We start from the raw sequence: 16247 nt of genomic DNA, 5'->3' as shown, positions 1-16247 counted from the left end.
GAACTCTTTTGGCAAGTACACATTTTATTTTCTTACCAAACCTGATAATTATGATCAGAAGGTCACTGAACAGGGTCATTTCTGTTATATCTTTTAAGGAATTTTTGATGATTTTAATGTATGGATAGAATGACATCTTGTTGGAAAAAATCTTTTTATGTAGTATTTTGCTCTATTGAATCAAATACTTTTTTTAAAAAAAATAATCAACAATAATATGTATCTTTCACCAGTTGTGAAGCAGTAATGGTGTGGTCCATTGCTCTGTCAATTGCAAAAGCCTGCTTGTTCTCTCATCAAGGATGCCCCGAACTTGGGTATACATTACTTTCATTAATTTGTGTACAGATGGTAGAGTTGCCTTATATTATAGGTTGGTAATTATTAATGGTCTCTCAGTCGCCTTTTAAGGGTCTTAACGAAGTCTGACTTTAAAAAAATACCTTTGGTATTTTCCCCTCCTTCAGACATCTTGTGTACCTACCCCACATCACCTCCACAACTGTGTCACTCTGAGCATGGATCTCCTCTCTATATCCTTGGTTATGTGTCCTTTCCCATCTTTCTTCTCTTTAGTGCTGTACCTCCCCCATCAGCACATCTAAGACTGATGTTAGGGTCTGAATATGGTGGTAACATTGATGCTAAAAATTGTTATAAATCTTGTTATGAATTATTTTTCTGTTTTCATACTTAAATGACCTTGGGATGACTGAAAATTTAGATGGATGTTTCATTAAGTTTTCTTTACGCTCCATTGTTGTTCTCTGGCTTACGAGATGATTCTGCTCATAATTATCCACCACGGTTTTTTGTAAAATTTTACAAATGAGTTAACCTTCTAATCCACTATTGCCTTTGGAAGCTATTTTTCTCTGTTTGGCAAGTATGACAGACATTTCTTGATTAAGGTGATTTCTGGTCTGTTTTGTTCTCCTTGTTGAGGCATTTAATTTTCACTGGTGAACATTCTGAATAAAATTATTATAATCAGTGTTGAGGTCATTTCTTTTGCCCTTCTCCCTTTTTGACTATCAATTAGTTGTTTACATAATTTAGTACTGAGTTGTTCTAATTGTATGCCGAATTTTTGGTTCTTTGGCAAACTAAGCACCTGTGTGTAATCTTGGGCAAGTCAGTCAATCTGATTAAGGTCACAAATCAAATCAATGATAGAACCAGAACCAGAGCCAAGGTTTTCCTGACTCCAGGTTCGCTTCTTTTGCCCTCACACCTTAGTAAGACTACCAATGAAATGCTTCTCCAATTATCATTTGGAACACATTGGGTCCCTGTTATTGGTGCTTTATGTCTCTGCAGGCCACAACTAGGGTTGCCTTACTTTCGGTTTGTCAATTTTTCCTAGTAGGAAGTGGAATTAGTCTGACATTTTAAAGATGGGTGGTGGTAGTGGTAGGAGTGGGGCTTTGGCTATTGGTTAAAATAGGAATTTAATATGCAATGATATGTAGTAAATTATTCTGACTAACTTTTTTTTCCTTAAGTGTACAAGATTAGAGTACAAAGTTATGAACTTGTTGAACATTTAAAAGAAAGTGGATTCTTCCTTTTTTATGTGTTGGTGCTGTACTAATAGGTTGCTGGAGAGGGGAGAAAATGTGTTGGGTATTAGTAGCACCATCTGCTAACATTTTTAATTTCTTTGTTGGATCCAATGTCACTGTAGCTGTTCATACATAAGACCCTGACAATGTGACTAATGCCTTAGTGGCAGGAATATAGATAGCATATTGGTAACATAGATTGCATATAGATAAAGTCTGTTGTACAGAATCTGTACATAAAAGAATGCATGGGTTAGTTGTGCCTCTATTAAATATCCTATCCTCCTAGGTAGCAAATTCACTTTTTTTTGTCATTCATATGCCATTTGTGCCCATAGTTGGAGGGGGGAAACATCCCAAACTGATTTTTATTAAATTTAGTACTCTCCTGGTTTTAATCTGCCGGCTGACCATATACTTGTGCATCACTCTGAACCTAGAAGGAATGAGCTGCCTCGCTTTAATCAGAGACATGGCGTGTTATAAATGAAGTAGGGTTGGGGAGGAGCTGAGCAAAGGGAAATTCAAGCCAAACATTAGAAGGAAACTTCCTGGTCATGCGATTAAAAAGAAAGTACAAAGGAGATTGGAATGGTAAGAGAGTGAAAGCAATCAGAGTTCAATTAATGCCTTGAATCCTTTAAAATGAGACTAAAAAGAAGATTGTAAAGGCCAGTTCCACTAACGACTTATGTTGTACTAATGAGATATAATGGAGCCTGTCTTTTTTACCATGCAATTTTTCTTCCCCTGAAATATATTTCATGAAACTAGGTAAATACATTTAGACTTTTTAGGTTGCATATATCAATACTAGGCTGGTTCTCAGGTCAGAGATACATGATCTGGAGCCAGGCTCTACTAGAAACCTTTGCAGCTTCATAACCAGAACACATGCACTACTCATATAGTCTTTAAGAATCCTGTGTAGAATCTCCAGAGAACCTCCCCCCTTCCCCGACCTGGCCCCCATCCCCCAGTCAAGTGCAGAGAGATTTATCAGCAGAATGTTGGCTACCATATGATGGCTTTTTTTTTTGGTCTCAGAAAGTCATGAAGACTATCTACTAAGGCATAACGAAGCTAAGGTCTGCATTAGTGGGGAGAACTCTGCCTCATACTTTTTGAAAAATTGAGGCCATCCATCACAATCTACCACCTTTTGCCACCTCAACATTACCTCTTACTCTTCCCCTGTCCCCCCCCCCCGCTTTTAGCTTCAGTATTGGAAGATGAGGTGCCCCATTTTTTTCAATATGTCTCTCTACTTATTCCCTTGATCCCTTCCCATCTCCTCCAGGACTTTATCTCTTTTGTTATCTCTTTCCCCCCTCGCCCTTAATTTTAAATCTTTCCTTATCCACTCCCTCTTTTCCTACTTCTTTCGAACATGTCCTTGTCTCCCCCATCTTTTGGAAACTTTTGTTTGATTCTACCATCCCCTCAAGCTACTGTACTATGTCTTTCTCCCTTTTTATAGCCAAACTCTGGGGAAAAGCTGTCAGTGCTTGTTATTGGGCTCTTTGACTCATTCATCAGCACCTTGTAATCTGGCTTCTGACTTCATTTAACTGCAAACAGTCTTTTCCAAACATACCAATGATCTCTTAACCACTAAACTCTGCAGCATCTTCTCAGACTTTAACCTTATTGGCCACTGCATCATTAGACACTGCTGGCCACCCCCTTCTGTCATGATACTGTGTCCTCTTTGGATTTTCGTGACATGTTATCTCCTCTTGTTACTCCTTATTTAAGGCTTACGAAATGTTTCCATTGAAACAAGTCTCTGGGTTGGCAGGGCAGTTAACATTATCTCCATTTTATAGATGAGGGGACCGAGGCTCAAAGAAGTTAAATGAATCGCCCATGGTTATGTAACTAATAAATGGCAGAGCAAGAATTCATACACAGATGGTTGGAATCCAAGCTCAGCATTCTTTCCACTCTGTTCTGCTGCATCTTGAATTTCACTTTATTTTGGGTCTGAAACTGTGATTTCATCAGTGCTGAGGATACCCAATCCCATTCAATCCAAAAAGTATTATTGAAAAATGCCCTACTATAAGGCATTGTTCTAGATGCTGGGGATACAAAGAGAGAACAAAAAAAATCATCCTTAAAATCATCCTTAAAGACCTTGCTATGTTACCAGGGGTATAGTACATGGAAACAAGTCAATATTTACGGAGAAAGGAGCAAGTCACTAACAACTAGGGGGATAAGGCAAGGCTTTCAATGGGAGATGATATGTGAAGGGAGCCCTGAATGAAGCTAAGGATTCTAAGGAGTGGAGCAGGGAAGAGAGTATATTCTTGGCATGGAGTCTTCAGGGATGGAAACTGAGGCCCAGAGAAGTTAAGTGGTTTGCCCATTATCACACAGGTATTAAATAGCAAAGCTTGGATTTCAACCCATCTCCTTTGACTCCAAAACTAGAGTTTATTTCATATTCATAATGGATACTTTTATGTTACTAACTTATCTTGAAATCCTCAGGAATGTGTGCACAAATCACACTCTGTGCATTCTGCCTGTCTGCCCTCTCCTGCCCACAGAAAAGAGATAATGGATCTGAAGTAGATCTGGAGAAATTAAATGGAAAAAGGCAAAGGATTACGTAGGGTGAGGGAGGTTCCATAACAGTACTCTAACTTGGGAAGAGTTATGTTTTGTGTAGCAAACTTATTCTCTATAACCACTACCTGGGCATAATAAAGGACTTGGATATATCAAGGTTTCTTCTCCATTACTCCAAACCTTAGAAAGTCATGATGGAGGGAGGTCCAGAGAGTAACTGAATTGGTATTATTGTCAGAATTCAAACTTTCCTGGGAACCATTTGAGAGTCAGCCCTTCCCATCCCCTCAAGCCACCAGCCTCTCTTTCTCTTCTCCCTTACTGGACCAAACTTCTAGAAAACATAGTTCATACTCCTTGCCTCTATCTTACCTCCTCTCAATTCTTACCTATCCTTTAGTCATTGAATGGGCATGGCCGTAGACAAACTGAGATCTGAGAAAGATCTTAATTTAGAAAGGACAAGGTCACCCACTACATCTTGGTCCATCACCAGTCACCTTGACTTCTGTCCTGATGATGGGGTACAGGCTCTGGGAACCTTCTTGAACTCTCTTTGAATATTCCCATTTGATTTAGCTTTCACCTGAGGCTATAAGCCTTTCTATGTTTGTCCAATTCTCTGCTACCCTTAACCTAGCCTAGCCCTCCACTGTCTTATCTGCAGATCACCTTCTGCTACTTCCCACCCTCGATTCTGTCAAAACTCAACTCTCTTGGTTCCTGGTGTCTAACCTCTAGTCACCCCAGCCTACTGGACACTTCCATCAAGACCCTCCTCAAGTCACCCCACACTATTTGACCACCCCTAGATCCCTCCCACAGTCTTTCTGTATATAAGATCCATCTTACCTCCCTGAAGTGGCTCAGATTCAATCTGTCCCGGAATACAAGCCTTATAAATGCTCAGATTCCTTAAGAGTCTGGCCAATGTTCAAATTCCTTAAGAGTCTGGCCAATATGGTGGATTTTTAATAAACCTTTAGCTGTTTGTCTGAAAGAAGGCTTGGGTTGAATTCATTTGGGCAGGACCCATGTGCTGCTATTTCAGAGTCCTAGCACCCCTAGATCTCAACATTGCCACTGAACTTCAATGACTCTGGAGGAGAGAGGGAGACTTAGTGAGACTTTGTGTGGCTTTGCCTCACTGAAATCTAATTCACACAGGAGTCAAGACACCACCCTTGTGATATCATCCGTCACTGGCTCTATCAATCAACAAGCATTTACGAATTGTCTACTATGGGGCAGGTACTGTGCTAGGCATGAAGTCTAGGGACAAAAGTAAAACTGGTTCATTTGGAGCAGCACAATTTGCTTCCTTTTCTGTGCGTCACAGCCTTCAAATGAATGAAGAAAGGGATCACATCCTCCTCTAAGTCTTCTCTCTTCTGTGTTAAATTTCTCCATTTCCCTCCACCCATCCATTTTTAAATGGAATGGTTTCGAATTTCCTCACCATTCTGGAAGCCTGCCTTTGGATGTGCTCTCTTATCAATGTCTTTTTTTAAAAAAGGCAATGCCCAGAAGAAAACCTAATCATTATTTCTTAGAAAGGGAACATGCTCTGAAACGGAAGGTGCTAGATCCAAATCCCCATTCTGCTATTTGATAACACTGTGACTTTGGGTGAGTCACTTTCTTATCTATGTAGGTCTCATTTTCCTCATGTGGAAAATGATGGGGTGGTAATCTCTAAGGTGCTTTCTAACTCTCCATTGTGTAACTAGGACTAGAGATGGTCTGATAGAAACAGAGCAACATGAAGTTCTTACTTCCTATTATACATATGTTGCTTCCACCATTAATATTACCTGCGTTGTACAAATAATAAATGTTAATAATGACAAAGGTACAGTAATTTTTATTATATATATTCTAGTAATTAGTGATTATTATAAATATCATGGTAATATATGTGATATGCATATATAATTATAAATGTTTATTGACTGACTGAATAGTAGATCCATAATGGGCAACTAAATGTAGTTAAGGAGGGCTATTTGAGACAAATTTTTAACCTTATTAGGTTGATGTCATGGAAGGCAACCTCTCCATAAAAGGTCTTGCTTGATGTCACCCTAGCAGACAGAGCCCTGGGGCCGTATAGCAGATCTTATATTCCTATACTATATATGAACTGAAATAGTACCTTTATTGGAGAATACCACTTCCTGGAAGAAGAGGTCCTACGTAAGTTGTTGTTGAGATTTCGAGGCTCGGGGAATTCATACTCTTGCTCTGGCATCTTGACGCGGGCATTCTTGGCCTTCTCTAGCTTGGCTCCTTCTTCTGTGGATCCCTTTTCTCCCCACCGAACCTTAGGAAAGAACCAGAAATGGGCAAACATTGCCTTTAGAAGCCTCTTGCTTTGAGGATAATGGGGCTGGTCCAGCAGATGAATGGGAACATGTCTGTCTACTCCATCTGGACAGAGTCCTGGAATTAATCAGTTCTACGTATAACTCCTCTCTGATATTTTTACTGCCTGGGAGATCATGAACAAGTCATTTTGTTCCTCTAATTCTCAGTTTCCTCACCTGAAAAATAGGGAAAATAATTCCAGTACTATGTGTTCTCCATACAATAACCCCTTTGTATGGAAAACACATTGTAAATCTTAAAGGGATATGGATAGAAGTAATCTATATAGGTTATTCTGACATTTGGAGATAGCAGGAGGGGAAAAAAGCCTTTCAGTGCAGTATTGTTTCTATACAGGGCTAGTTAAGTAGGGGCAGTTGGTCCCATTTGCCCTAGCCACAGTGTATGCTAACAAGAACTTGGAATCATTTCCTAGTACTTTTGCATAGGCTATATCTAAGACCCCCAGAAGCTTGCAGTACATTCCCTAGGGACACACACTACAGAAGGGAAAGAGATTTAGTGAATTAGACTCTCTAGAACTTCATTCTGTACAGCTCAGAGACACCTGGCTCTTTTGTTCATTATGGCCAACATAGTCAGCTCTGAAAAAAAGGGACAGCTTAGAAACACTGTTGTCATTCAGTCATTTCAATCGTGTCTGACTCTTCATGACCCCATTTAAGGTTTTCTTGACAGAGATACTGGAGTGGTTTGCCATTTCCTTCTCCAGCTCATTTTACAGATGAGGAAACTGAAGCAGGCAGACTTAAGTGACTTGCCCAAGGTCACACAGCTAGAAAGTGTCTGAGGCTAAATTTGAACTCAGGAAGATGAGTCTTTTTGACTCCAGACCTGGCACTTTAACCATTGTGCCATTTAGCCGGAACACTAGCCCAGCATTTTGGAGTGGTCTGGCTTTTATACTCTCCCTAAAGAAAGTCTTGGTAAAGGAAAAGAGGTTAGTGTGCTCTAATGTCCAGCACCACCTGCTGCCTCCCTGCTTTACAAACCAGTTGCTCTGTCTTCCTGATTGTGGTAGTATATTGTATTCCCTGATTCTGAAATTCCTGTTGACTTTGGGGGCCAGGAGAGGAAAAGGAACCGGAGATCATGGGAGTGTGGAGGAGGGGAAGGTGAGAGGTTTGCAATTGGTCATATGAGCAAGAACAGAACTATAAAACTATATTTCCCATGGCCTCTTCCTCACAGGTTGTTACCATATAAGTGTGAATATGGGTACCCTAACTATGGAAGCTGTTATCTGGTCCTTGGTGGAAACTGAATAGAAGAGCCAGGCTGCCAGATCTCCCTATTTGGTCTAGGGTAGAGAGTGTCTGATTATGTACTCTTTATACTGGGGCCACCTACCAGATCATGGCCGGTAGAACTCTAAAAGTATTAAACCTTGTGGAAATTATTGAGTCTTGGTGGGTCTCCACACAATCTAGGCTTTCTACATCATACCCAAAACAAGTGTAGCCTGTGGCCGGTTTTTTTGGCTATCTTATCTTTTGCCACATTAGCCTGATCATTTGATGTTTTCTGAGAAATATGTTATCATGGAAGGGGTCCTGGATTCAAATCTTGATTCTGCTTCTTACCAGATGTGTGATTTTTGGGCATGTCATTTCCCTCCTCTGAGAGGGTTGAACTAAATGATCTTGAATATCCCTAGTACCTCTATGACCTGTTAGTATGATATGTCATCAGTAACTAAGTTACATTTTGATTTAATCACACAATATTATAACCCCATGCGCTAAACGCTTAGGACTCCAAGGGACCTCAGAGAAAATCTAGCTAGCTAATTTTGGAGATCAAGAAACTGTGGTTCAGAGAGGCTAAATGATTTGCCTGAGGTCACACAGTTCTTTTGTTGGCAGATCTAAGATTAGCCCTTTGTTATAGTGAGTTCAGGTGTTTTTTTTTTTATTATACTGGAAATGTCTTGCATTATAAAAGTGAGGACTCTCATCCTGAGAATTTGTAGCCATATCTTTTGTAAATATGCTTTTAGAAAATGTAGTGAAAATCCAATTTACAGATCATGGAAAGAGCTATGAAGGGGTTATAGAGATCCTCTAAGGAAACTGAGGCCCATAGAGATTAAGTAATTTGCCCTAGGTAACACCGATATTCAAACCCAGGTCCTTTACTTCTAAATCCAGTGCATTTTCTACTACTCTTTTGGGAAGACAGATTAAAATTGTCATCCTAATCAACGTGCAGGTTATTTTCCTTCAAATTTTGTTCTTGTCTGGTCCTATTGTCCTTTGTAATATTTTGTGACCATATTTATCCTTAAAGGAAATACAATAACCCCCTTCCTACACAGCTGTGTCAAGTATCATAGGGAATTTTTCTGCACAGAGTGGGAGGTAAGTAGATGGCTTTTCAGAACCTTAAACTTCTGAGGTCCTATCGTCCTAGGTCTTTTGTTTTAGTCAACTTGTTATAAAGGGATACCTGTGTAAAATCTTTGTCCTTACCTCCATTCTCTTAATGCCTCCAACTCCTCGACCGCCATAATAAGAAGCATCTACTGTTGGCCACTTTTTCTTAGGTAATCCATCGTCTTCTTCTTCCTGCAAAAAGGTAATGGTATGTGAATTTTCTGGTGTTTCATTAAGGAAGTAAGGCAATATCTCTGTGTGGGACAAAGTGGAGGAACAAGGCAAGGGGCATCTATACTTTATGGTGTATGAGAAGTAAATTACTTAATATTTACATCTTCATTGTCAACTAATCATTTCTCTGTTTAAGTATAGCTCCTGTGTTTTAGGCCCATAAGTAAATGAAAATGTGCCTGAAGTTATTCAAGTATATTTGAATTTATCTATATATCTTGAATTTATTTTTTAAAAAATCAATCTTTATTTATATTGCCTTCAGTTTTGTTTAGTAAAGTATGAGAAGGAAAAATGGGGGTAGGGTATGGTGGAGCTTGGGAGAGACTAGGGAAAGATCTACAGATCCAGGCAGATGATAGAGATGCTACAGATCATAAATAAACTCATTGGAACCAGCTAGGAACCATTGAGACAATGTAGAGGGAGAAGAGAAGATATAGGAGAAAGATTTGGTGCACAAAAATGAGGGAGGAGAAAAATGGCAGTCTTTGGCGGGAGGAAAGGATTTCAAGTAAACCCGAGTGCAAGCGGTGGAGCAATGAATTGTCCAAACATGGTAGAGAGCAATTTGGAACAAAGCTACTGAACTTTGGATATGCATCGACCTACTGATGTGATGATGATGCTGCTGCATATGCTGCAATTAGTTGATCAATCAACAACTATTAATTTATTAAATTTATTTATTTTTAATTAAATGATTACGGAGTTCTAGGCACTCTGCTGGGCCAGAGGGATAAAAATATAAAGAATGAAATGACCGCTACTCACAAGGAGTTTACATTCAAATGGGAAAGGGGGAGGGGAAACTAATACATGTTCCTGTACCCAGCATATATATATATATATATATATATATATATATATATATATGTATACATATATATATATGCATATATATGTATAAAGTGAATAAATATAAATCTACAAAATTAGTTAAATATGACATAGCTTAGGAGGAAGGGCATTAGCAGTAGGGGACCAGGTGGGTTCCATGCAGAAGATGATGCTTGAGTTGTCTTAAAGGGAGAGAGAGGACTCCGAGGTGCGGGTTTAGTCATTTCAGTTGTGTCTGACTCTTCATGACCCCATTCGGGGTTTTCTTGGCAAAGATCCTGGAGTGGCTTGCCATTTTCTTCTCCAGCTCACTTTACAGATGAGGAAATTGAAGCAAACAGGGTGACATGACTTGCCCAGGGTCACACAGCTAATAAATGTCTGAGGTCATATTTGAACTCAGGTCTTCCTGACTTCAGGCTGGGCACTCTGTCCAATGCATCACCCAGCTGCCCACATTTTCATCATGAAGGATAGCTTTTACTGGGGTTGGGGAAGGTGAAAGTTTCTATATAATTATGGTGATGCAAAAAAAAAGAAAAGAGTGCAAGAGAAATGTTTAAAAATATACTGAAGAAAGCAAAAAGAAGTTCAGAGGGGGACCCAGTTTTTTAGGGCAGTTCTGTTACTACTATGAAATCTTAATATGTACTGTAAGAAAAATTAAACTATACATAAAAGTTCTCATGTCATGTTACACGTATATGATTTAGATATTTATATATGAACATAGGTTATATATCATTTTAACAGGTTTCATATATGATCATGTATATGAAACATTAATACATGATATGTAATCACACATGTTATATATCATGTTAATATATGTTGAAATAGTATGTAATGTTACATGATATATCATAATATAATATATATCACAGTATAATATATTATGATATACTAATACATCAGCATGATAAGTTTATATGTTGTTAGTATATGTGCTATATATATCTCACACATATATTTCATACATTACTCTTTTCTGTTCTGCTTTTGAAATGTGCAGGTTCATAATAAAAAAGATGTTCAAAAGGCAGGCACACTCCTAGCACGTGTTCCCTTTTTTCTCTTCTCTTCCCTGATCTAGGAGGGAACTGCTTTTTCTCCTGTGCCTTAGCAATGAAAAAGGCCCCACTCAGTGCGTGCACAGAGGCTGGGAGGCCTCACAACAGGAAATGCCAGGACTTAAGAAATCTGCTTCCCAAGCTCTTAAAGAGTAGAGCCAGTCATCTGAGTCCCCTGATTCAGCGGCCGCCTGCCAAGGGGAAGGAGCGGACAGAAAAGGCAGCCCGGCAGTCCAGGATTGGACCAAGGAGAGTCACAAGCTGGCTCCCTTCAGCATGGTTTTGTTTATACAACTGAGGGCCGAAGGGTTTTGCAATATTCACGAAGGGAAAATACCCTTTGATGTCTTCCTTACAGTTGGCAAGAAAATAAGGTAATAGCCTGCGGCAACAAAAATATAGCCCATTATAAAGGTCATTGATAAAAGCAGCTGTACGTAAGTGACTTTTTTCTTTTGATGAATGAAAGCTCAGAGAAGCAAGCAGTGTAATAAAGTAGAAAGAAAGAGCATGGGAATTGGAATCAAGAGGAATTGGGTACAAGGCCCCACTGGGCTATTTGCTACCCAGGTGGTAGACTGGAAAAGGCTGTATGAGGTTTGGTAAATCATTTGACTTCTTTGGGCTTCCCCATCTGCAGAATAGGGAGCTGGAGTCAATGGTCTCTGAAGCATCTTCTAGCCCTACAGCTAATAGCCCACAACCTTGGATAAGTCACTTCCTCTTTCTTTGTCCCCCACTAGTTTCTTCCTTTGTAAAATGAGGATCAGGTTGGACTAGATTATTTTAGAATCATTGAGTGTTTTCCCTGCAGCACTAGTAGGCTGTTTTATAAAAAGTGGAAACTTGGAATAACATGCTTCATTAGAATAGATTCAAATGTACCACGTCAAGTCCCTTGCTCTAGAACATCTTCACTGAAGCTTGATACACAAACATGGTGAGCATCTAATACGTGTTAATGTGGGGATTCGTGGTTCATGATGGCCCTCAGGATAATTACAAACATTTTATTAAACTATTTTACAGAAAAATTGAATGATTTGATATGGGAAACACCAGATGCTAGGTAGAATGGAATGAAATTTGACATTCTGATCTGGGACCACGCATAGCATTTTATTTTTTCACTCCTCTAACACATGTATCATGTAATATTGCATATTTGATTTGTGTTTGTGCCTTGTTCCCCCCAAACCCCAATAGACTATAAGCTTTGTGAGGGCAGGGATTCACACAGTAGATGTTTAAGAAATATTTTTTGACCGAATTTATGAGTGATATCGGGGTTTTGTGATCTCAGACAGGGCTATCATTGACCTTAGCCATAAGGTCTATGATCGTAATGATCGCTGACCTTATGATACCCAGGACTTTGGCGTTCCCCTGAGCTCCAGATCTTAGGTAGCTTCACAGCTCAGCTTGGTGAACCAGGCTTCCTCAGGGATAGTTAAAACACAGTGGAGCATGAACAAAGATAGAGGGGGAAAGTTCCTCAAGAAAAAAAAACAGACACCTTAAAATGAACTATGGTCTAAACTGACTCTCAATCTCTCTTCTGTCCAAGATAAAAATTCTGCATTCACACTATAATGGGCTGTTAGGAACACAAACCCAGAAGCTGGAACCCTGTTTTTGTGGCTGCCTCCAATGACCTTCATAGCACAGGAGCCAGTGGTAAGGGAGATTTGTCAGCAACTGCTTCCTTCCTGACCTCACAGTTCATTTGCTAGGATGCTCTGATATGGTAAGCACTTATACTTAATAACAAAAAAGGGGGGGATTATTGATTAATTCATCTAGCCCTCAAAGTTTATGCTGTGGTTTCTTCCCAGCAATCTGACAGTTCTTGGAATTAGTCTTTCACTGCTTCTGTAACACTGGCTCCTCAGAAATTTGTTTACCCCCAACTCTCAGCTGATGAATCTGCCCCCACTTGAACCTATGAATCTCAATCCACTTTTCTCTGATTACTAGACCATTACTGCCATGGCACAGTGGATAGAGCTCTGGCCCCACAGTCAGGAGGACCTGAGTTTGGTTCCAGCCTCAGACACTTACTGTGTGACTGTGGGCAAGCCACTTCACCTTGTCTGCCTCAGCTCCTCATCTGTAAAATGGGCTGGAGAAGGAAATGGCAAACCACTCCAGTGTCTTTGTCAAGAAAACCCTGAATGGGGTAGCAAAGAGTTGAACACGACTGAAACTACTCAGCAACAACTATTGCCACAGGACCATAGTTTGAGGGATGGAAGGGACCTTGGTGGTCACTTAGTCTAACCCTTTCATTTCAGAAATAAGTGACAGGCCCAGGGAGGTTAAATGACTATTTTCCTTGTAAGGGAGAAATCAGTTGAATGAGAAGGACTAAATTCAAGTGATTAGCATAAAATAAACCTTTGACACAAATTAAAATTTAATGACTCTTAACAGGACCTGGAAACCTTTAATAACTATTCTACAGCACAAAACAAAAAGTGTAACCCAGACAGGAAATTGAATAAAGTAGTTGACAAGATAATGACCCCCAATGAATAAAAAATAACATTAAAAAATTTAAGAGAGAGCTACTCAGAAATTCTTAAGTTTCCAAACTTTTAAGAAATCTTTACAGTTTCTTAAGCTCTTCTTAGGACTTTGGAAATCCTTCTACAGACTTTGAAATTCCCAAACTTCACAAACTATGAAGGGTGTAGAATGAAGTGTGCTGGATAGACCTTTCCCACCATGCTCCTGAGTGAAACCAAAAGAATAATAACAGGGATTGGGGATGGGGTGGGAAGAAGCCTTTACCCATGAAAGTGGTAGCCCAGGCTGAGTGAGAAGATGAGGGAAGTGCTGACAGATTTCAGAAATTGTCGTTTGGTTTGGAATACAAAAAATTTGAACTGATTCCATGCAAATATTCCTGATTTTTATTTTCTAAAATGTAGCTTAATATACCTTATGTTTTACCAACATATGCATCCAATGACTCATACTCTAATTAAGATTGTCTTTCCATTTCAGTAGCAAAAGGTAGGTTCCTTGAGGGCAGGAACTGTTTAACTTTTGTATATTTATTCCTACATTTTGTCAATAGGCTTTTACTAATTGCCCACTATGTGCCAGGTACTCTGCTAAGTGCCAGGTATACAAAGAAATGCAAAACACACTATCCATGCTCTCAAGGAGCTGGCAGTAGTTTAATGGGTGACACAATATACAAACAACTATGGACAAACAAGATATACAGGATAAACTGGAGATCAATAGAGGAAAGGCACGAATATTGTGTGTGTATGTTTGGGGGTGGTAGTGTCAGAAAAGGCTTATCCTAGAATTTGAGATTTTAGTAGAGATTTGGAGGGGGCAGCTACGTGGTTAAGGGAATAGCGTGCCGGGCATGGAGTCAGGAAGACTCATCTAGTTCAAATCATCCTGAGTTCAAATCTGGACTCAGACACTTACTAGCTGTATGACCCTAGGCAAGTCATATAGCCCTGTTTGCCTCAGTTTCCTTATCTGTAAAAATGAGCTAGAGAAGGAAAAGGCAAACCACTCCAGTATCTTTGCCAAGAAAATCCCAAATGGGGCACAGAGTGTTGGATGTGACTGAACAACAATAATTGGATTCCTGATTTTGGGAGAATATTAAGTCTATCATGAAATCTAAAGTTTCTGTGAAAGAGATTGTGACAGAGGCTTTAGTGGATCAGTCAGATTTCCCACTGGATCTGTGGCATAATTACCAACCTTCCGAGATCTCACCTGGTCATCAGAAATCTTTCACTGCCAGGTATGAACATCTCCTCATGCCTTATTATCCTATCTTTATGGCAGAATTCTGCCCTCTGGGATTTTGGTTTGTAGGAGGTCATTCAAAAGAGCTACTCTTTTAGTGGTCGGGGGTCCTGGGCTTGTCTGACATTTTTAGATGGTGATGCTCAGTCTCCAGGAGGTGCCTATCGATACATTCCATGAAGCTTTATAAAGTACTAGCAGCATGGGAGGGTTCTTAATTGAGTGAAGTTTTGGCAGGGGAAAATTGGATTGGCTGGGGCATGTGTGAGCTTAAAACTCCTATACACTCATGGAGGCTTTGAGGGCAACAAATTAAACAAATTACATTTGTGTACTTTGGCTCCTCATCTGTCATTTGGCATCAAACTCTTGTACCATTTCCTTGTATTTTGCTTCCTGTAGTCACTTTTCTCCGATCTTTTTTGGGGAAGGGGTGGGGGGGGGGTGGCGGCAGAAATTTTGGTTTTGACCCTATTTCTCTTTGACATTGATTCCTGCCTTTGCAGCTAATTGATATTTGTTCTGTTACTGATGTTGACTTTTAGTACCTTACTCCGGATCTCCAGATGTTTTACTTCCACAGCACCTCTGGCAGGCATCCTCTTTTCTCTACTCCCATGGCTGCCACCCTCCTTTAGACTCTCATCATCTCTCACTTGGATTGTTGTGAGAGTCTCCTAAGTGGTCTCTCTGCCTCATCTCTCTCCCCTCTTTAATCCATCCTCCACACATTCCAAATTGGTATTTTTAAAGTACAAGTCTGACAGTATTACTCTCCTGCTCGAGATGCCCCAAGGGCTCCTCCTTTCTTTAGGATAAAACATAAATTCCTCTGTTTGGCATTTAAAGCCCTTTACAATATGGCCCCAAACTATTTTCTCAGCCTTATTGCACATCACTGTCTTTCATGCCCCTTGTGCTCCAGCCACACTGTTCTAGTTCCTCCCCTTTGCACACAATATTCTATTCCACCTCTCTTTTCCTTTCTACAGCCTGTCTCCCATGCTTGGAATGCATTCTCTCCCCATTTCTGCCTTATAAAACCTCCATCTTCCTTCAAAACTCAGGTAAAGTACTATTTCTTACATGAGGCACATCCCGATCCCTTTGGGTTGTCCTGCTACCTGGAAATTACCTTATATATGCTGATATTTTTGCAGGTTGTTTTCCCCTTACATAGCATGTAAACTATTTTGGGGGGCAGGTCCTGTTGTGTTTTTGCATCTCCTAGCACCTAATAATAGTACCTGGCATATAGTGAATATTTGGTAAATGTTGTTGGATTGACTGAATGAAAGAACTCTGTGTTAGAATACTAGAATTTTCCCACTATTTTTCCTTTGCTGCTTTTTCAGTAGGGTAGGATTCAATCAGTACCATGCAATTCTCTATCCTTCATCCTCTATTCTTAC

General features: G+C 39.8%; 1 protein-coding gene across 1 annotated transcript in view; it reads right to left on the bottom strand.

The window, feature by feature from the left end:
• Positions 1–16247, bottom strand: part of ANTXR1 (ANTXR cell adhesion molecule 1) — a 309492-nt gene that overhangs the window by 87354 nt on the left and 205891 nt on the right. The window contains exons 15-16 of the mRNA XM_036751470.1: positions 9005–9100; positions 6301–6468 (exon numbers count right to left, since the gene is read on the bottom strand). Of these exons, the coding sequence (XP_036607365.1) occupies positions 6301–6468; positions 9005–9100 (264 nt within the window). The remainder of the gene's footprint in view (positions 1–6300; positions 6469–9004; positions 9101–16247) is intronic.

The sequence above is a fragment of the Trichosurus vulpecula genome, chromosome 3 (genome assembly GCF_011100635.1).
Source record: "Trichosurus vulpecula isolate mTriVul1 chromosome 3, mTriVul1.pri, whole genome shotgun sequence".
Classification (NCBI taxonomy): Eukaryota; Metazoa; Chordata; class Mammalia; order Diprotodontia; family Phalangeridae; genus Trichosurus; species Trichosurus vulpecula.
Note: the sequence above shows the minus strand (reverse complement) of the source record. Positions and strands in the feature narration are given on the sequence as shown.